The 22,707-nt window shown below is 46.7% G+C and overlaps 1 protein-coding gene and 1 long non-coding RNA gene across 7 annotated transcripts in view; one reads left to right on the forward strand and one right to left on the reverse strand.

Annotated features, from left to right (window-relative positions):
* The window catches only part of AGFG1 (ArfGAP with FG repeats 1), a 75,465-nt gene extending 70,441 nt beyond the window's left edge, over positions 1 to 5,024 (reverse strand). For all 4 annotated transcript variants that reach the window (XM_039257631.1, XM_039257630.1, XM_039257629.1 and 1 more), the window contains exon 1: positions 4,598 to 5,024. In XM_039257631.1, the coding sequence (XP_039113562.1) occupies positions 4,598 to 4,764 (167 nt within the window). In that variant the 5' untranslated portion in view covers positions 4,765 to 5,024. The remainder of the gene's footprint in view (positions 1 to 4,597) is intronic.
* Positions 4,584 to 22,707, forward strand: part of LOC120249153 — a 32,371-nt gene continuing 14,247 nt past the window's right edge. The window contains exon 1 of one of the 3 annotated variants that reach the window (XR_005532783.1): positions 4,584 to 4,647. This is a non-coding gene — a long non-coding RNA (uncharacterized LOC120249153). Of the gene's footprint in view, positions 4,648 to 9,778; positions 10,233 to 12,768; positions 12,938 to 22,707 lie in introns of those variants that run through there. The other 2 variants (XR_005532781.1, XR_005532782.1) reach the window with 2 other exon arrangements.

Raw genomic sequence — 22,707 nt, forward strand, 5'->3', positions numbered from 1 at the left:
CTAATTTGAAATTGTACACTTTCAAAATATCTCACTGAATATTAGAGTACTAAAAAAATGAAAAAGGAATTAAAGATATAAATCACTGCCCACTGTGATCTCATAAGGTCCTGAATATTATAAACAGAGCTCCAAAAGACTATTTGATTGCAATCCCCTCTAATGCTAATAACTGTATAAAAACAAATTAAATGCCTTTTTATCTAACTTTAAAGTTAAATTCTTCCAATATTCACCAGAAGTCAAAATTCACACAAGATTAATATAGTATAAGTTAATATTAGGCTATATTTATACATCTCTATTGAAATTCCCATTTTAAATACACTGTCCAAATAAAATAGCTGGTATTAAGAGACAAAGTATTTCTCAAATACTATTTTATCTTATCTAAACCCTCTTGAAAAACTTATGGATTATTTTTTAAAGACGAACAATTCTTATTTATTGATTATACTAATATTAAATAATTTGGTCTAAAACTAGTCTTTTTAAAAATTTTTTATGTTTTATTTTCTATTTGAGAGAGAGACAGAGTGCAAGCAGGGAGGGGAGGGGCAGAGAGAGGGAAACCCAGAATCCAAAGCAGGCTCCAGGCTCTGACCTCTCAGCACAGACCCCACGTGGGCTGGAACTCATGAACCGCTAGATCATAACCTGAGCTGAAGTCAGATGTTAAACTGACTGAGCCACCCAGGTGCCCCCCCAACATTTTTTTTTTTTTGAGAGAGAAAGCACATAAGTGGGGAAGGAAGAGGGAGGAAGAGAGGGAGGGAGGGAGAAAGGAAGGGAGACAGGGAGAGAGAGAGGGAGAGAGAGGGAGAGAAGGAAAGAGGATCCGAAGCAGGCTCTATGCTGACAGCAAAGAGGCTGATGCAGGGCTTGAACTCTGGAGTCCTGAGATCATGACCTGGGCCAAAGCTGGACACTAAAATGACTGAGCCACCTGGGCATCAGGCACTAGATTTATAACTAGTCTTTAAATCAACCAGAAGTTCTTTAACACGAAGGCAATGTTTGACTGTTGGCTGTAATGGAGTGTCCATTCATAATTTTAAATATTTCTGTGGCTAGGACCAGGAAGAAACTGACAAATCAATCTGTTACAACAACTCCATTCTAGCTCAGTAATAATTAGTATAGCTGCATCTATATTTAAAGTTTCACAATCTGAATTCAGTCATACACTCTGAATGAGCATCAAACAAGCCTAAGACAATCATCAGAAATGAAAAGATTCTGAGTCTAGTAATATAAACAAGATGCTTGTTCAATTTAAACAAAGATACCACTAAATGAATGATAAAAGGTACATGACTAACCTCTAAAATTTAGAATTCATGACAGTAGGCACCATTACTGTGTATCAGCATTTTCTAGGCACATCAAGGTTTTCAAACGGATCCAGGACCACCCACACATGGTGGCCGGGCTTAATACCTTTCCCAAAGTCACAAAGCCAGTAGCAGTGTCAGCATCTGATTTCAGAATGCATCTTCTTCCAAGTATACCAAGTCACCTAACTAGCAAACATATAATAAGTATTAAACTCAATAGTTGCTTTATTCTTCTCAACTTATTTTACTTCATCATTGCTTTTCAAGGACAGAAATCCTTAGGAGCTACTGTCCTTTCAACATTTCTGCAGGAGCCATTAGAGCCTGCATCTATCCATTCCTTCCTTCCCAAGGATCCCAGATTTCTGATTTGAGAATTCTGTTTGGGGATCCTTGTTGTTCCAGTGAAGTTACTGTAGAATATAAGTCCAATCAGGGCACTGGTTCAAGGTAGCTACGTGACCAAGAGAACTGCAGACCTTCTGGAAAAGTTGGGACACTGATAGGACTGAAGGCAATATGCTGCCACCGGTGCAGGGGCAGCCATCTCTGGGTGAGAGAAACCTGGGCAACATCATCAAGCCACTGGAAAAAGTCTTACTTAAGAACAAAGGTTTTGCGTCACATCTGAAAAATCCAAACTGATAGATTTTTATAAGAGGGTTTCTCATTTCAATGTCTTTCACATACTGTTCCCTACTCAGGGAATGATCTTTCCCCCATGCTGATGCCTCCTATCTAATGGGCGGCTACTAGGTACCAGGCACCGAATGAGATGTTAGACATATTTTCTCTAATACTGAAAACTAATCTATATCCAAATATCCTCACTATTCTTGACAAAAAAATACAAACTCAAAGAGACTGAGTGACATTTTCAATACCACACAGCTAATAAATGGAGCCAATATTCAAGACCCAGTTTATCTAGCTCACAAGTACTCGTTCTTCCAACGTGAGGCAGCAGCCACATGGATCTTGTCTTTAAAGGTCTTTGTTCAGGAATCAAATCTCCTGTGAAGCTTTCTCTATCCATTTACATACTGCATGAATGGCTTTTAGAGAAAGGACATATTACAGTCATCACTACGCTTACAGTTAGAATACAAGCTCCTTAAAGATAGTAGGATCCAAGTAACACCAGTGCCTCCTCGCACAATGTACATGACACAGCCCAAGTGAGCAATAAACATATGTAGAATCCGCGGTGAATGGAGAACTAAAGTCCTACCCATTACAGGTCAAAGTCCTTAACAATGGTCATTAGACTGAGGTTTCCTTCTATACAGAATGTTTCTGAAATGTGGGGTTTTAGGAAGAAATCTGTAAATATCTGTTGACCTTAAACATTTGCTGCCGAAACTAAATGTTGCCCTGCTACACTTATGAAGGACGACCGAGAAATGTCAGAAATTCAGAATAGTAAATACATTTTTTTCCAAATCAGGTATTTCAAATGTACCAAAGGATCCTGTGTGTAGTAAAAGCAGAACATACGTATTATTATGCACATAACAGAACTCAAATACGTTTAAATCACTGGACTGTCGGCCTTCATTTTTAGAACCAAAGTTGCCCAATACCGGTCACTTAACTTTATCTGTAGGTGCAAAGCATGAACCAGACTGTCTCCTAGACCCCACCCAGTCCCCTGATTCTGTGGAGTAATAATTCAGCCCTATTACTACTCATCAACTTCTCAGCGTGCCTCCCAGACCACAATCTAAAAGTAATCTTTCAAACAAGTTCTCTCCTATCATACTATTTTGGCATACTTACCCCTGACATTTCTCTCACTTAATTACTTACATTACCATCTCCCCTGAAACGTACACACCAAAAGTACAGGGATTTTGCTGTATTCATCAACACACCCCAAGACTTCACATAGAACACAGTAGGCACCCAAAAAATGTTTGTTGAAGAATTAGCATTCATGGAAGACTAGTAATGCCTTCTTGCCCAACATGAAGGGGAAAAAAGCAAATTGTGCACTGCTAAAACACATCCTGCATTCTCTAATATATTATGTACTCTGACTCAGTATTAATCTTACAAAGGGTTTTTTTTTTGGGGGGGGGGAACTGCAGTGTCCAAATTACTTTATTTGAAGAAATGCTACAAATGAAGAACCCAAGTAGGTGTTTTAGTACGACAAAGGTTCTAAGACTATTTAGTGACTACCACCTCGCCAATAACTTACTTTAAACCCAAGATACTTGGTACCTAAAAGCAACTTGGGAGTTCCAAAATCATCTGCAAACTTTCCAAAGGAAATTTCACAGTAACAAAATCCTCGTCAGAATCAAGCTTAATGAAGCAAAGAAGAATACAAATCATCCCAATAATTCAAGGCGGCAGTGTCCCATTTTTCTGAAAAAATGCCGTCTTCCCATCTCCCATTTCTGTACACACCCAGACACTGACATCGATGGAGAAGTTTTACAGATACCAACGCGCGTACAATGACACAGCTTCTAGTCTAGGACCTTATTTCCGTTAAAACTTTCCCCAAACTCAAGACTCTCTTGACCACGAAACTAAAACCCCACAGCCTCACATCTGCTCCTCTGCCTCCCTCTCTCGCAATTAAGCCTCTCGAACTTTTCCCCTGGGGATTCAAATCTCTGCCATCAAGACGTTTTAATCCTGCCGCTCCTCCTAAGTGCCTGCTTTCTCCCAGTGACCTAGGTAGGTACTCTCGACCCGGGGGGTGGGGGTGGGGGGCGGGGGGGGAGCCCAGTCTACGCGCCCCAGCTCTTTCCCACCCTAGCTTCTCCCCCACCCCCTCTCCACCGGCGCCCGACAGGTGCCTCGCCGGGGGATCTCCGCGCCCCAGCCGCCGACAAGCGGGGCACACAAAAGACCCGCACCGCCCTCCCCAGCCTCCTCCGGCCTCTCTCCCCTCCAACCCCATCAGGTCAGCGCCCCGGAGAGCAGAGGCCCGAGGGAGACGGCGCCGGCTCCCCGGGGACCAGAGATGCTCGCCCCGAGCGCCCCCTCCCGACTTCACCTCCGCCCACACCCCACCCACGAAGGCTGCCCCGGGCCGGGACCCTCGGCCGGAGAAACCGAAAGCGCATCCCCAGCCGAGCAGCAGGGGCCCAGCGCATCCCGCCAGCCGGCCTCCGCCGCCCCTCCCCGCGAGCCCGCGCCCCAACTGCCGGCCCGAGCGGGCGCCCCCGCCGGCCTCCCGCGCCCCCGCTCCCCCCGCCAGCCCCGGGGAAGGGCCCACGCCCGCCCGGCGGCCCGGCACTCACAGGCTGCCGGAGCAGGAGGTACAGACGAAGGAGCCGACCGTCATGTTCACGTAGGTGGGGCCGCGCTGGTCGCAGTCGAAGCACTTTCGGTTGTGCGGGAGGCCGGTCATGTCCCGCAGCATCTTCAGGTGCTTCTCCTCCTGCTTCCGCTTCGCGCTGGCCGCCATGGCCGCGGCGCCGAGGGAGGAGGCCGGCAGGGCCGGGAGCGGGAGCGGGGCGGCGCTGCGCCGGGGGCCCGCGGTCCCACGGGCCGCCCTGGCCGCGGCCGCCGCCCTCCGTCAGCGCGCGCCGCCCGCGCCTGGCCTGGCCGCCGCGGCTCGACTGCGCTGGGCGCGGCGCGGACGCTGCGGAGCGCGGGCTGACGGGCCACACCAACCGGCCCGGCCGGGACAACCGCCGCCGCCGCCGCCGCCGCCGCCACCTTCCCGACTTCTCCTGAGGGGAAAAGAGGAGGAAGGGGGACGGCAAGAGGAGGCCCGCCCCGGGCGGCCGGAGGCCAAGTGGCGGCCGGCGCCCTCTGCTGGCCAGGAGGAGTTAGTTCCTGCGGCCGCGCTGAGGCCTGCAAGGGGGCTGGGGCAAAGGAGCATAGATTACACAGGTGCTGGTGGCGATGCACTGGGGTCATTAGAGCGCTTTATGTGCTGAGCGCATTGCCTGGGTTAACTTCCTCCCCTGCCCCAAACTCTCCAAGGGCTGCCCACTGCTTTGGGGAGAACTCCAACGAACTCACCCGGCTCTGAAAGGCTCTCCTTCGTCCACCCCAACCCAGCTCTCTCACCATCCTGGTTTCCTCGATGGCGCTGGCTTTCGGTTGGTACCCAGGCGCCGCAAGCTGCCTGCGGACCCAGGACCCTTGCCCTGCGCTCTCTCCATATTCAGGTTTCTGAACCTTGCCACTATTCACATTTTGGATTTGATAATGATGCGGTGAGGGGGCTGTCCTATTGCATTGGAGGATTGTGTGTTTTTTTTTTAATTTTTTAAAATGTTTTTTTTTATTTCTAGGAGAGAGAGAGAGAGAGAGACAGCGTGAGCAGGGGAGGGTCAGAGAGAGAGGGAGTCACAGACTGAAACAGGCTCCAGGCTCTGAGCTGGCAGTCAGCACAGAGCCCGACGCGGGGCTCAAACCCACAAACCGCGAGATCATGACCTAAGCGAAAGTCAGATGCTTAACCGACTAAGCCACCCAGGCGCCCCTGCATTGGAGGATTTTGAACCGCGCCCCTAACCAGAATGATCCGCCCCACCCCCCAGTTTTGGCAACCCCGAATCCTCAGATATGGCCAATGTGGATCCTCGGTGGAGAGAGATGCAATCAACTGATTGATGCCTGAATGGCAGGCAGCTTTCCTCAGCCCAACCAACCCCGTTAATGTTGCGACACCCCCCCCCCCCCAAGCAGCCCTCTGTGAAATAGCTGTGTTGGGTTTTCTTCATCGTTGCAGGTATTTGAAATCCTGCTTCTTATTTAATGTTTACTGGGTGTTGTAAGGGACCCACCCCCCCCGCGTTGGGCTCCAAACAGCCTGGCCCCAGCCTTTTCTTCACTACTCCACCCTCCGCCCTTCCCAGAGCTGGAAGTGAGGTGCCCAATGTTCATGGAGTGAATGCATTCAGTATCTCATTTAATTTTCACAGGATCCCTTTGGGATGAGCATTATCGTTCTTTCCATCTTTAAAGCTCTGGGGCATTAAGCAAATTTACTGTAGGATACAAATGGGAAACTGGGATTCAACCCAGACAGTCAGACTGGAGGACCCAAAGCTCTTCATCCCTCTAAGCAAACAGCTGGCGAGATGTTAGAATCATCTCTGCTCCTGGTTTCCCAGGGGAGCACGGGGAGAGCCCAGAGAAGGGAAGTTCCAAAATCGCTCAGCTGCCGAATAGGAGAGTAAGACTAGAACCCACCAGCCCCCAGACCTCCATCACCCAAATGAGACTTCCTGTTGATATAATACTATTAATAATAGCTAAATATTAAAGTGATCAACAGATTTCGGATCAGTCTTTGGTTTTTTTTTTAACTTTCTATTAAGGAAAATATCAAACTCCCATGAGTCTGTGGCCCACCTTCAGTAATTACCAGCTCATGGTTAATGTGCTTTCTACCCTCCTCATCTTCCCATTCCCCCATCCTGTTATTTTGAAGCAAATTCCAGATATCACGCCATTCATCTGCACATATGTTAGTTTGGGCTGGTAAAAAACAAAATAGGATCTTTCTTTCCTTTTTTCCTCTAAGCCTAACCACAATACTATTAGCACACCTAGAAAGTTAATGAATGATTCCTTAAAATCATGAAATATCCCATCAAGAGTTCAAGTTTCTCATTGTAGTTTAAAAAAAGATTTTTATAGTTTATTTCAATCCCCACCTTGCAACTGGGTAATATATGAGTTGCAAAGTCTGTGGGTTGCCCCTCTATCTCCTTTGATCCTTCTCATTCCTTTTTTTTTTTTTTTTTTTTTTAGGAACTGGGCCCTTTGTTATGTCCTTTCTCATAAGCTTTGTTATTTAACACCCCTACCCTCTCTATTTCCTAAAAAATGTGTGATTGGGCTTAATTCACTTGTTTTCTGTTTTGTTTGTTTTCTTGGCAAAATTTTGTTTGTGTTCTTCTGTCAGGAGGCACATAATGGGGGCGGGGAGGGAGAGGGATGTCCTTTCTATCTTTTTATGATATTAGCAGCCATTGATGATCAAAAGTCTAGATTCATTAACATATTATGGGTTACACAGTGGTGATAGCCTCACGCTGTCATTCCTTCTCCATTAATCAGGTGAGATATTTCAGCTACTATCTGGCACAGTTTATATCAGAAAGGATCAATGTTTAGGGCTCCTGGTGGCTCAGTCGGTTAAGCCTCTGACTTCGGCTCAGGTCATGATTTCCCGGTCCATGAGTTCGAGCCCCACATCGGGGTCTGTGCTGACAGCTCAGAGCCTGGCGCCTGCTTCGGATTCCGTGTCTCCCTCTCTCTCTGCCCCTCCCCTGTTCCCGCTCTGTCTCTCTCTCTCTCTCTCTCAAAAATAAATAAACATTCAGAAACACAAAAGAAAAGAAAGGATCAAGGTTTGATTCCTTGCCTTTGTTCACAGATTTTCAAAATAATATATTGGTTTCCTATCACCTTGCAACGGTGATTGATATTTTTGTGTATGATCAGGAATTTTGTCAATGTCATTACCAACTCGAAAATTTAAACACAGTCGATATATTTCACATCCTGGGTGCTCACATCGTCTCATCACTGGCCAGGAAGAGCCTCTTAAAGTTGGCCCTTGAGTCTTTTGGACCAGACCCTTGACTTGAGGTCACTGGAGCGCCAATACAGCAGGGCCTGGGGTGTTCAGGAGATGCCAGCCCTGGAATGCCCAAACATGGACTGATCAAAACAGAGGCGTACTTACCAGCCCCACTCTGGCTAAATATGACACCCGGCACACTCTGATTCATCACCAACAAATGCACTTCACCCACAGCCAATGGCTTGCTTCATCTTTCAACGGTTTATCATCCGATAAATGTCAAAATCAGAAGGCGTGGCTGCAGCACCTTGTACAAGGAGTTTAATAAGTGGTTGTTTCACGATCCCATTGTTTAAAGAAGCAGGAGAAGGCATTTCCAGACTGTCCATCTGTAGGAAGGTGAAGTTCAAGTGAAGTCCGAAATATTTTCTTCAAGTAAAGCTGAAAGTCCATGTGATGGGCAGAATTTTGGCCTTTTCATATTCTCTGTCATATCAACGCAGGTTTCCACTTTTTAAAAATCCCAAGGGAAGTTTGTCGCGTGTCAGACCAGACTATTTATTTACTTAAATCTCCTTCTCCCTCATAACAACGCGAAAGGAGGTATTATTATCTCCATTTTATTGAGGAAATTGAGGCTCTGAAATGCTGGCTTGCCCAAGGCCACGCTGGAAATGAAGCAAGAAGCTGAGATTCGAACCCAGATTGGGCCACGCTGCACCAGCTACTGCTTCCAGTAATTGAATACTGACTCTGCTTAAGAAGCAGAAATTACCTTCAGAGATGTTAGTGTTAGCGCTGCAGCCAGAGTGAGCTTTCAAAATGCTAATGCGATTCAGGCTTCCCCGGTCTCCTCCCTCTGCGTAAAGCCTTTCAGTGACCTCCAATTGCTCTAAGGCTGAAAGAAAATCTAGGAGCCCCAGAAGCCCTGTGAAAGTGGCCTCCTTCCTGCAGACCATGCTAGGTCTCCCCAACCCTGCCCCAGCTCCAATGTGCCCCAGGCACCACCTTAAGTCTCCACTACCCTGCCCCCGCCCCACTTCCTTCTCAGGGTTCTATAGTCTCTTCTGTCCTACCTCAGGGCCTTTGCACATGCACTGTTGCTTCCAAAAAGAGACTTCCTTCTCTTTCCCTTCTCATCTCTCAGATCCAGCTCAATGTCTGGGTTTTCAGAGACCCCCTCCCTGTCCCGCCTAACTAAGCCAGACCCCATAATAGGTACTCATGGTACCATGTACCTGTGCTTTAGAGCACTTGTTGCTGTGGCTATTTACAGTGCTTTGTGATTTTCAGTTAGGGTCCCTAGCCCCCCACTGCATGGTGGCCTTCACCCAGGAGGGGGCTCGGGCTGTGTTTGCTCATCATTACTCCTCCTGAGCATGGAGCCTGGCTCTTGGAAGGGACTCAGTAAATATTGGTTGAATGAATAAATCAACGCAGCAGTGGGAGGCAGAGAAGAAAGCTTCCTTCAATCCTACGCCGCCGCCGCCGTGGGTCCAGGGTTCTGTTTATTGTTGTGTCCACTGTTTTGGCTCCCGGAACGATTCCAGTTCTGTCGGAGCTACCACAGTTTTGTGAAAGAGCTTGCAAATTTCTGAAATCAAACCTCGGAGAGGAAGAATCTAAACCCAGACTTGCTTGGCGGCTACCTCCGGTCGTATCCCCAGGGGCGACTCAGGAAATGTCCTGGAGAGGCCCCAAGGAGCGGGGGACGGAGCTGCCCACCCCACGGTCAGCACCTGCAGGCGAGGCGCAGAGAGGCGGGTTCGAGCCCCGCGTCGGGCTCTGTGCTGACTGCCAGCTCAGAGCCTGGAGCCTGTTTCAGAGTCTGTGACTCCCTCTCTCTCTGACCCTCCCCTGCTCACGCTGTCTCTCTCTCTCTCCTAGAAATAAATAAAAAACATTAAAAAAAAAAAAAGGAGAACTCAAATTTAGATCGGACGATAATCTCTAAGTGAATTACCCACGGGGTCAAGGCATTACCCACGGGGTCAAGGCGACCTTCCGACAGAATAGAAAGAAGTCATTGCCAGAGGCACACGCATGTCCCACGTGCGTCCTCACCACCTGCGGCACATCCCGAGTTCCTCCTTTAAGTCCTGGATTCATTCGCCTTGCAAATAGCACCACTGTCTGGTTTCCTTGATTTGCTTGCGTATTAAAAGGCCTAATGTGTTAAGCATCAGTATTTTTAAACACACCACAGTCTTCGTGGCCCCATTTTGACACCTTGTCATGTTTTAATCTACTGGGAGCCTTGGAAATATTAACATGGCAGGAGCCCTCTCTGGGACTGAGGGCCAAGGTCTCTCCCCAGCCCCCAACTTGGAGAACCATCGTTTCAGAAGCTCCTTGTCCTCCCCGAGGCAACCAGATTCGGGCTGGTAAGTCTGGGTTGTTGTTCAACAGCCTTGATTCTGATTCTCGGGCCCTCCTACCTTCCTTTCCATCGGGACCCCCGATGCCCCAAGCTGATTTCGATTCTGAGAGGAGTTACCTGATGCCAGTGAGCATTTACAGTCTGGGAAAACTGGAGCCCTGGGTTTTTCCTTTTTATTGACACCCTCCCTCCTCACGGCCTGACTTTTTCCACCTGGTGGCCACAGAAACCAATGCTAATTTTTATGGCCTGTTTAAGTAATGCAAAGGCAACTAATTGTGGCCCCATTAATTTCCCCAGACCCCCGCAGGGGATTCACAGAATGAATAATCACAGGGCCCCCGTGTATAAAGCATGGGCGGAATAATGTTCAACTCGTTTGGGATTTTCCCCCCCTTCTTCTGTTGCTAGCAGCCTCCTTTAGCTGTGGTTTGATTATTTTTAACAATGCTTTCTGATTCTCTTTTTAATTTGCAAGAAGCAGTGAGAGAGAAAGAGGGGGAAAAAACCTATAGACGACGCGTAGTCAGTGCATACTTCCTGGAAACATTAGTGTGGTTTCTGGGTAGACTGCAGAGAGCGCCAAGAAACTAGACACCCCAAGGACCCTAGTCCCTCAGCACCAGGCAGCCACCTGGCTTCCTTCTCCCTACAGATGCCAGGATAAACAGAGAGGCGGTGACCTGTCCCCCCACCCGCCTCCCCCACAGCTGTCCGAGGTGATGGAGACCTTCTCTTCTGCTGGGGTTCACTTTACTCTGTCCTTTGTGAGTCTTGCCTTAGCAGCTGAATTCTGTCTGCCCAGAGAGCAGGGATCAAGTCATAAACTGCATCTCTAGTTTGCCAAGCCCTGAAAGGATCACGCCAGGTTGGCTGACTGCTCCTGGCCATTCTGGAAGCCCAGGACAACTGCCACTAGACTTCAGTTCCCCGTTTATCAGAAAGGCATCTTCTGGATTGCAGAGGGAAAACGAGAATACCTTTCAGACTTCATTCATTCGTTCAGTAAATATCCACGGAGCACCTGCCGTCTGCCAGGCACGGTGCCAAACACAAAGGGTTTGGTCGTGAACAAGACAGAGTCCCCGCTCCCCCGGAACGGGTGTCCCCACAAGAGGGAGAACACACAAAAAACACGTTGACAGAAATGGACCAGGTGATGCTAAGCGCTCTAATAGAAAATGAAGCCGGGTAAGGGAAGGTGGCGCAAAAGCAGGGGACGTTACTGGGTGGTTGGGGCAGGCACGTCCAGAGGCAGGTGTCCCAGGGAAAATTCTAGGACTTGCTCGAATCAGAAGTCATGGCGTGCCTGTAAAATGGCCTGTTGCAGAGCCTGGGCAACAGGGCAGTTTCCCTTCCTTCATCAGATGGTCCCGGAATCGGACATCCCGAGCTGCCCTGCCCTGGCCGCCTCTGGAGAGCTGGACTCATGGTCTTCACAGCCGAGGGAGAGAGAAAAGATCTCTGCCCTCGCAGCAGGAAGAGACTCGGGGTAAGAAACGCTCCATTCACGTTGTCAATGGGACCTTGTTCTTGCCCATTACTGAGGAGAGAAAGGGGACCTTCCCTTCTGGTTCGGGGGAAAGAAAGGGGCCCCTGTGGGGAGAGAAACCTGCTCGAGTTGTCAGGAAAGAAACACCAGCAAGGGCCTGTGGGACTTACAGTAAAGGCAAATGGACCCTCCCCATCAGCCCTCTGTTTGGAAGGGGTCGGACGCAGACGTTTGAAAAGTGGGTCTCTGCAAAGACTCATCTTCCTTTTCTATTTCTCACCGAATGCTGGCAGAATGGCTCCTTATACAACAGGAGGTGAACTGAATAAGAGACACGTCTCCGGAGGCCCGCTGAGCCATGCCACCACCACACCTCATCTGGAGAAGGCAGGCAATGCACAGAACTCCGTGGTTCGCATCCCAGTCACGACGACTAACATTTCCTGACGCTGGGCACCAAGCCCTATGCCGAGCGCACGCTGGAGGGTAACCCCGTTCATCCTCACGCCCAGCCTCTGGTGCTACGTTTTATTGTTGTGCCCATTTTACAGATGAAGAAACTAAGACTCCCGAGTCGAGGACTTTGCCAAGGTCACACAGCTGGGAAGGGAGGGAGGTGAGATTTGCAGGTGGTCATTTGACTCCAGAGCCCACGATTTAATACTCTCCAGGGTCAGCACTGCGCTGTCTGTGGGATGCTCTAAGCAACTCAGCGGATCCTACAGGAGAGAAGTCAGGCGGTGTGGGTGCGTGCCTGATCATGATTTGGCCTCTGAGGGTACAAACGCCCGGGGCCATAACTGAGCTGGTTTAGCCTGAAGTTTCTGCTTTAGGAGGATGCCTCCTTTGCCCAGAGCTTCAAGCTGTATGCTCGAAGGACCTGTTTCCTCTCCAGAAGTTATTTAGATAAGAAAAATTATCTGAAAAGCCACACACGCCAAGCTCCGACAGTGAAAACGTCCTTAATATTCCTTTAGGTGATTGTTGCCGGACGGATTTGTCCGAGTATGCACAGCACCGTATAGCCAAGTCCACTTTGGAGGCTGGGAAGCCCCTGGAGGAAGTTTACAGGAACAAGCTCATTGCCATTTTTATCAGCAGGATAACCTACCACTTTATTATTAGTCACCGTCCCAGCCCTGAGGCTACCAATGAATCAGATGGTTGTGGTAAGGATCGCAGGAGGCGAGATACTCAGTACAGCACCTGGCATTTATGTAAGCACTGCAATCATTCTTCTTCTTCTTTTAAATAGGCCTATGAATTCCCTTTTCTTCCCTCGGTGTGTGTTGGCTTGTAAGGCGCCAGGTCAACCCCAAGTACAGTGTAGCAGCCATTTGCTAGAAGCTGCTGTAAGTGAAACCCCACCCTGGATATGTGGCTACTCTTTGACCAGTATGATGTCATACTGTCACGCTTGGCCGAAACCACTTGTGGTCTGGGGAACCTGTAAGGCCGTCGGTGATGTGCAGGAAGAACTGTACTTTACCCAGTCCATACTCGCTTTCATCTGTTCCGAACAAATATCTGACCGCATCTAGTTCAATGGATTTCGGCAGTTTAAATGCTCCAAATGCATCTAACCATAGAAGCTACGTGCACGTTTATTACTGTTCTCTTGGGAGGGGGAGGAGGAGTGTGTGTGTCTGCAAGTGTTTAGGAAGTGGTGAGAAGTTCTTTTTAATCACACCTACATTTCCTAGTGTGCTTTGCACACACAAAGAGGCAGTACAGCAGGACAGTTATAAGTGCAATTTCTGAGTCAGACCATCTGGATTACAATCCTGATTTCCCCCAGGAGCTTGAGCAAGTCGCTTAATTTTTCTGTACGTCAGTTTTCCCACCTGTAAAATGGGAATGATATTATCCCCTGCTGTATAAGAGCACTGTGAAGATTAAGTGATTTAACATGCAAAAGCACTTAAAACAGTGTCTGGAAGATCGTAAGCACTCTACAACTGTTAGGTATTAGTATTATAGTCTCCTGTCTTCCCATCCATGAGCTCACCTGCAATTCAGCCGGACCAAGTGAGCAAATATTATGTGTGTGTATACGTACGCACTGGCTTCCCAGAACACGCTTTTTTGTTATTACTGTTATTTTTTTAATATCCTAAGTACCACACGAGTACAATCTGATTTTAGAAAAACTTCCAACAGTTTTGGCGTGGTGGGTTAAATCGCGTCCCCCACTCACCTGGGACATCAGGTGTGTGATCCTATATAGAAATAGGGTTTGTGAAGATGTGATGAGTTGCAGAGGTCAAGGTGAAATCTTCCTGATTCAGAGTGGACCCTAAATCCAGTGACTGGTGCCCTTCCAAGAAGACGAGAGGTCACACACAGTCACACAGGGAGGAGGCCGTGAGCAGCGGAGGCAGAGACCAGAGTGACGCTGTCGCGATAGCCAGAAACTGTCCTAGGATTCTTCCCTAGAGCCTTCGGAGGGAGCGTGGGCCTGCTGACACCTTGATGCTGGGCTCCAAGCCTCCAGAACTGTGAGCGAATGAATTCTTGTTGTTTTCAGCTACCTAGTGTGTGAAACTAACAGCCCTAAAAACAAATACAGTCAGTGAAACCAACGCTCCCCTGGACCACAGCTGGGATAGGGTCGGCCACCGTCACCGCTTCCCAGGTCCCTCAAGGACCATCTCCCGTCTAACATGGACGTTGCCTCTGATGCATGACCTTCAAAAGACAAGGGAATCTTCTAGACCGATGTGTCCTTTTTCATACTCATGGGCTTTCAAGGTAATTTTAACAATGCTACTTCCTCTTTCTCACCCAGGTTACGTTTTTGGTCTGCCTTAGTCATTTTCTGCAAATTTGATTAATATCGGTCCTTTAATATTAAGACGGGCCCGTTCTCTGTAAGAAATGGAAAAGGGCTCTGCCCCATTCTGCAGCTGTGAGCATGAGACACAGTGATCCGAACACGAGGAGGGATTTTCACAAGCCATGTTTCAGATGGAAAGAATGTTAGAAATCACCTATGCCTGTGACTCCTAACAATGTGGCGGTGACAGCTCATCCTGAGCCTCTGATAAAAGACGCCATACCTGAACTACGTGCTGAACATATAACTTATAATCTCAGGCCAGTCCGTGTGCCTAGGTTAAAATCCGTCTCGTTTGACAAGTGGGGAGAGCAGCCTCTGAGAGGTAAAGCAAAAAAGGCCCCCAAAAGATCTGTGGGCAGAGGCAGGAAAAGGGTGCAGATTCTCCACGACACACCAGGTCCCTGAGGCTCTCTCTGTCTCAGTCCGAAGACCCCAGTTTGCCAGCAGGGGTGACAAAGGTGGGGGTGAGGGAGCCGAGAGAAGGGACACCCTGGACTGAAGGAGTCGCTGGTTAGAGCAACTAGAGAGTCCAAGGTCTCTCCCACAGAGGCACGTGGCGGCCAGGACACCACCGTGGGCTCCCAGGACGTGGCGCTCTTCCAATGTCCACCAAGGTCAAGACAAAGGAAAAGAGCTTTACATCAAAGCAACAAAAGCTTCGGATAATGCAAGGAGGATTTATTTTAAGTGGCAATCTCTGCATTTCCATTTCGGAAACAAGTTTATATAATGTCCTCTGCAAACCTCTTAAAAATAGAATAGCACCTCATTTTTCTAAGATGATTTATTTTTTTCCAATTTTTTCATATTTTTTAATTTATTTTGAGAGAGAGAGAGCATGAGCAGGGGAGAGGCAGAGAGAGAGAGAGAGAGAATCCCAAGAAGTCTCCATGTCCAGCATGGAGCCCCACAAGGGGCTTGATCCCCACGATTTGTGAGATCACAACCCCAGCCGAAATCAAGAGCAGGACACTTAACCAACTGAGTCACCAAGGCGCCCCTAAGATGATTGAAATGTAGGCAAATATGAAGGCAAGACGACCAGCCAGTCAGGAATGATAAACACGTGGTCCATGCACACCACTCCCACCCCCTCCACCTCGGGCAGGCATCCTTGGTCCACATGGTACCATGTCCAAACCAACACCTCAGGATCCTTCAAAACTCAGCACTCCAGAAGTTACTCCCAGGAGGCAATGCGGTCTGCAACCTGTTTGCCATTCTATGGCTAAAGGACCTTCCAACATTGTTTCCTGTCCCTTGTGAGTAGACATGTCCCCGCAGTCCCATTTAAACTTTCTGATGGCTTTACTGGCTTCAGCAGAGGCCCAGAGACCTCCCTTTCCAGGACGGTGATGTCTTCTGAGATTTCTTCTAAAGCTGTGCTCCTACATTTTCAGTCATGTGAAATAATGAAGAGAGCCCCAAGAATTATCTTGCTGACTTCCTTACGTTTACGTTGGTTACAAAGACAGTCCTTTAGAAGTTTCAAGCCCAACATCATTATTGCCCATAAGTCTTGCGTCTTAATGTTTGACACCTTCTTTTATAACAGTGATCTCTCTCTCTCTCTCTCTCTCTCTCTCTCTCTCTGGACTACATCCCTACTGTTAGATATTGAAAAAGAAAAAAATAGGGGTTGCTGGCTGGCTCAGTCAGAGGATCATACGACTCTTGATTTCACGGTCATGAGTTCAAGTCCCACATTGGGCGTAGAGATTACTAAAAAGAATTAATAAACATTTTAAAATAAATAAAAAGAAAAAAATTGATGCATGTCTAAGCTGCCTCATGAAATTCAAAGGCAATGACAGAGTAGGGACGGTGTGGTACTTTATATCTCGTCACTCTAAATATCAAAGGAGAGCGGCTCTATGTGCCCGCTCTATGGGTTAGACCATGTTGACTGTAGAGCCCAGGGGTGGCCCTCTTTCTTGATTCTGATCTTTGCTTGCATCACCAAGCATTCCAGAACTACTTCTGGAACTTTCCAGCCCTATGTTTGCCTTGGTACCCCTTGACTGATGATTTGCTTTCTGTGGCATAAGTGTACAGCCCCCGAAGGGAGCTACCAAGTTAGCCTAAATGCAGTGCTCCGCCAAAGTGGAAGAAGCCACAGGCTAGGAAAGTTGCAGCCTGTGCTGAGGAGGGTGACCACATTTTCTTCCAAGAGAGGGGCGTGCAAGAGAGGGGCGTGCAAGAGAGGGGCTGAACTGAGGGGGTATGGTGTCTTTTGTGTTCTACTTCAAAATCTGGGTTCAAATGATGCAGATCAAAGAGGTTTTCATGCTTTCTGATGTGATTTCTGTTTAAGAAATCATTTGGTCTTCTTGTTCCCATGTTCACCTTCCTCCACTGTCCATTTTCAACCAAATGCTAGAGGGGTCTTTTGAGGCTTTAATTCAGATCATGTCCTGTTGCCACTCAAAATCCCATATTACACCCCACCTCCCACCCCCAGCTGTCATCCTGTCCACAAGGCTCCTCCTTCCCCTGTCTTCTCAGCCCCAGCCACTCCGACCTTCTTGCCTCCATCAGAAGGACACCAGGCTCCTCCTTGGGGCCCTCACTCTGCTTTAGACTGGGTATTGCTTGGCCACCTCCCTCGCTTCTCCACGGGGAGTATCCTGATGGCCCAGTTTAACCTACACACCATCCCCATTAGCCTACCCTCCTTCTCCTCCTTTTTGTTTTGAGTTTTAATTTTACTTTTCCCGGGGCACTTCATACTTGCCCTGTTTACTGTTTACTGTGCAACGATCTCCCGTGAGAAGGCACGCTCCAGGAGGGCAGGAATGTTTTCCACTAATTTTCTTTTTCACAAATGTATTCCAAGTGCCCTAAACAGTGCTAGGCACTCAAGAGGTTCTCAATTAATAGTTGATGCATAGGAGCAGCTGGTTGGCTCAGCTGGGTAAGCATCTGACTCTTAATCTCCACTCAGGTCATGATCTCACAATTTGTGAGTTCTGAGTTCAAGCCCCACCTCGGGCTCTGAGCTGACCCCACAGAGCCTCCTTGCCATTCTATCTCTCCCTCTCTCTGCCCCTCCCCTGCTTGCTTGCTTCTTTCAAAATAAATAAATAAACTTTAAATATATGTATATATATATATATATGAGATGCATAAAGGGTTGAATGAATAAACAAATGAGTGAATAAGGCCTTTGTTCTGGGATGAGTACTGATCAGTAGCAAAAACATCCCCAATGGTTGTTGAAGTAAGGAAACAGAGGGAAAAATCAACATTGTAGAAAGGCTAAACACAAATGATGGCATTTATTTCTCTCCTTCGTGTATTACTCACTGGTGGTATTTACATGTCTTTATGGGAGGAAAAACTGATAACATTTCCAGCAAGTCATTTTTACAGAATTTTTTTTTTTTTTTTAACTAAAGATGTTCCTAGCTGACCTTTGGATCTTTGGGGCCGAAAAACAAAGCGTTGCCCAGATCCCTCTAACAGAGCATTAGGCTTGCCTTCATTGGTTGGGAAGCAGATGTGCATACAGGGAAGTTACTTAAGAGTCAGAAATATTTTGCCCAAAGAAACCTGGTTTTGTGGTTGAATGATGGAATAATTTATGCGAACTATGTTTCAGTGGCTCTAATTTTGCATGCAGAGGTGAGCTCATGTGATGAGGACCCAGAAAGCCTTCATGAGACACGCTCTCTGGACTGTTAATGAAACGCCAGGCCCAAGGGTAACAGTAAGGCAGGGAATGTATTACCCGTGAATAACCATCGTCCCAGCCAATTAACTTCTGCAGAGGAAGCCATCTTGAATCTATATGCCAACAATATTGGGATATATAAAGACATCATGATTCTATTTAAAAGAAAACCCGATACTTGAACCCCAAGGAGATCATCTCCATAAAACTCTGAATTTGAGAGGTGGGGTGGGGGGTGGGGGGGAGGAATCTCACACAAAATCGCATTACAAACTCTATGTACTGAGGCTTTATGCTTCTTAAGAAAAATGTACATTTTTGTAGCAGTTTGTGTTTTAAAGACCGACGGGCCTTTCTTGTTTCCTTCAATGGACTTTGCCAAAGTACTTTTCACAACCTAAATGCCGATGTGACTAATTGAACACGAACACAATGGCATTCTCCTGTGCAGGCCTAACAAAATGGCAGGTCTAACCTTTTAAAAAAGCACACGTAATTCCTAAGACTTGATGAGAGGTGACTAAGGAAAGCTTTTCAGATGAATCTCCGGGGTAAATCAAAGGTTAGCAGCATTTCATGGACAGAGAAGGGATTTTTGGGTTGGCCACCTCAATTCTCTGTGCCTCGATCTTCTCATTTGCAAAGTAGATGAAAATGCTGACTGTGTCTGGTGAGTATTAACTGAGTCAGTGCATGTAAAGTGCTCCAGACAATGCAGGCACTTATTACTCATTGCCACCACTATCTTCAAATGCAGAAATTTATTTCTCCTTCAAGCCTCAGGCCAGATTTCAATCTTAAGTGAAGCCTGGCCAGATTTTTGTTTGTTTGTTTGTTTGTTTGTTTCAACCAGATGGAATGGTTGGTTCTTGGCTCTTGTTTATTAGTTTGAAGCCTTGATTACTGGGTTGGTGTTTCTCTTATGCCCTTGGAAAGGTACCATTTACTGAGCAACTACACAGGGAGAGTCTGGGTTCAATACTTCATGTGTACAGTCTTCTTTGTTTTTGAAAAGTAGGTGTTACTACTATTCTTTTCAGTTGAAGAAACCATGACTCATGAGAGATAAGCTGCTTTTCCAGATTCACAAAGCAATGGTGACCAAACTCACATGTCTCCTCGACTTCATTTTTAGGTTAAGTGCCCTCCAAAGGCAAGGTCAGCCCCTCTTGCTTGCCTTCCCTGTACCACAGGCGGAGAAGGTGTTCATAAACACCAAATATTGTTGAAATGAGTGTCAGGTTTGGATACCAGAGAGTCTGGTGACACCAGCATTGGCACTGACATGACATTGAACAACTTTCTGATACATGCTCACTTGCATTATCTCATTAAAATCCCGCAATAATTCTAGAAGGTATGTATTGTTATTGTCGTCACTTTCCAGAGAAGGGACTGGAGGGAGAGGAGAGGTTAACTGGCTTTCCCCAAACCAAATTGCCAATAGTGGTAGAACCAGGACCCCAATCAGGTGTCCTTCCATACTCTGCCCACCAAACACCATTACCTTTTCCCCAGTACTATCTGAGACCCAACGAACAGCACAATATCTGGGAGACAGAATAAATTTTGTCCAAATCTCAAATACTGAAAAAGAGGCAATGACCACAAACTGGCAGAAAACATGAAACTGTTTTTGCCAACATTCAGTTCTTCAAAAGGAGGAAGACAGAGAAACTCAGAGCCAGGCCAAGTTAAAGAAATCTAACTCTCCTTCTGTGGTTAGAAATATTCAGCTCAAATAGTTCCTTTAATCCAAATATCAATTTATATAAATAACAAGCCATTGGGTTTAGGAACTCTAGACATCGTCCTTCCTGATTTGTGAGAATTCACTTCTAGAATGTTCTTTCTCATCTTTCAGAAAGGTTGGACATGGGATCATTTCAACATCTCTCCTGCAGTGGCATCCCTGTAAAGGGATTGGATTGGGTGACATAATTGTTTTTATATTTCTAAATATGAATGAGCAAGTTGGCTTGTTATACAACATAGAAAGAAAAGAATGGTGTGTCTTTAGTAACATGCCCCATTTCAAGAAGCAGCCTGTGATTACTAGGGAGTTTGTTCATCACAGATCTGTAGTCAGAATGGTAGCAAAAATGCTGACACATGTTTGCACAGGGAACAATTGCAACATTAGTCCAGCAAGTTGAACTAAAACCCATATTTGTGTTTCTTCAACTGATGGGGTTGGAGGGGAGCTTGACCCCGTTATCTTGACCTCCAGACAGACACACTTAGAGTTGAATAAACTTCAGACATGGATATGTATCTAAAGAGTCAGTTAACATGTTATCTACTGGATACAGTGCCCTTAAGCCACATGGTATGAGAAACAGAGCAAGGAACCAGAGACAGATCCTTTGCTGGAAGGGAGAAGTATCCAGGAATAGGAAGACAATGTGCTAAGGCAGCTCTGAGCGACTTCCTTGGTCTCAATGAATGAGGGACAGAACACTCCATGGAGGAGGTGGCAGTTGAGATGGGCAGGGTTTGGAGGGCACTTGGCCCTGGGAAGAAAGACCAACCCAGACAAAGGAAACAACCGGGGTTAAAGCTAGACATGGGAAAACCCAGGAGGCAGACAGAAGAGAGAATCTCATCTGTTCATAGTGTAGGATGCTTGAAGGTCAGGCTTTTAATGGTAAATTCTGTTACTGAGATTGAGGAAACATTAATAATTTTCAAAATGTGAGGGCGCCTGGGTGGCTCAGTCATCAAGCATCTGACTTTGGTTCAGGTCATGATCTCACGGTTCATGAGCTCAAGTCCCACATCGGATGAGCACGAGCCTCACTTCTCTGTCTCTCTGCCCCTTCTGGGTTTCCCTCTCCCTCTCTCCCTCTCCCTGCCCCTCTCTCTCACTTGTGCCCTCTTTCTCTCTCTCTCTCTCTCTCAAAAATAATAATAATGATTATCAATGAAGTGAAATTCTTATCAGTTGGCTGGCCCCTTCTCTGACCCCCTCTTTACCTCTCCTAGCAGAAGGAGACGTTTCCAGGCACATCATGCTACATGACCGGGGTAGCCAGTTGACCAGCCACCCCCTAAGGAAGCATTTCATGGAATAATGTTCAGCTTTTACAACAAAAGACCTGTCCCAGGTTTGTACAACGTGAAAAGTTCTGCAAGCCACAGAGAGGGCAGCTGCTTGATTCTCAGTGTTCAATTGAACATTGACAGTACGCAATACTTGTACCAACACATCCATGCCTCGTGCTTGATTTCACAATCCAGATGTGTTGAATCAACTTTTCTTATATCTGTGAACACCACAATGGAGGGGGAAAAAAGGAAAAGATAAGAAGAAAGGGAAAAAGTGGTTTCTTTTTTGTCCCTGCGTCTCAATTTCTGCATTTCATAATTCAGCAGAATCTGGGAGGCATAGTGTGATATCTCTCCCAAAAAAAGAAAGAAGGTGTTTTCCTGCCAAACTGAATATATAGATTTGGCTGTGATTTTTAAGCCACCTGGTTACATATTTCAAGATTTCTGCTTTTGTCACTATATCTGAGCTCCATCTAGATGCGGATATGGGCTGGACAGGACCATAATAAAAGGGCCGAATCTCTAACGTTTTCTGCCTTATGAAAAATGTACACTGCAATGCTGTGTTTGGCCCCGGTTACTAAAAAAAAAATCTTTCTTCAGGAGAATTTGACTCTGTTCCCGTTGTTTCTTCAGCATGTTTTCAGCATCAGCACATTGATTATGCTGTCATTAGCCAGAATACTGAGACAGGAAAAGATCTATTAGGTCATCAAAACCCATTCCTGGAGCGGGTCTGTGTCCCCTGGGAGAGGCTGTGACAGGTCATCTTAGGCAAATGACCAAGGAAAATGAAGAGGCGTGTACAGTTATACTCTGTTACAGTTTTTAATTTTTTTAAGTTTCCGAAATAACTCCCAGAGACTGTCCATTAAACACTTACTCTGCTGAATTTGGGTCAGTGATTCTCAATGGGGAGCAATTGTGACCCCCAGGAGACATTTGGCAATATTTAGAGACATTTTATTTTCAGTTGTTACATCTTGGGGGAGGGGAAGGCACTAAGACTATCTGTTGGGTATAGGCCAGGGATGCGGCTAAATATCCTACATTGCATGAGCCCCCACCCCACCCCCCAAAGGATTATCTGGCCTCAAATGTCATTATTGCCAAGGTTGAGAAACTGGTTTCGGCTTTCTCCTAAGCTTTTATTCCTGCTGTCTGTTTGCTCAGCCCCAAGCAAAGCCAATTCTTTGACTACATGGCTCCAAGGAGCACACATTATTCTGAAATTAACTATTTAAAATAGTTTCCTACTAACTCTGGTTCTTAGTCCCAACCTCAGAAAGTATGAAACCTCATACAGAGAAACAAAGGCGCCTTTTGTAGTTATCGCAAAAGGTAGACCGTTTCAAGAGGTAGACCGTTGAATTTCGTAGGTCTCCAGATCAAGTAAATAACATTAGAGAGACTTAAAGGAAAAG

This window comes from Hyaena hyaena, unplaced genomic scaffold (genome assembly GCF_003009895.1).
Source record: "Hyaena hyaena isolate Hyena2069 unplaced genomic scaffold, ASM300989v1 scaffold_628, whole genome shotgun sequence".
Classification (NCBI taxonomy): domain Eukaryota; kingdom Metazoa; phylum Chordata; class Mammalia; order Carnivora; family Hyaenidae; genus Hyaena; species Hyaena hyaena.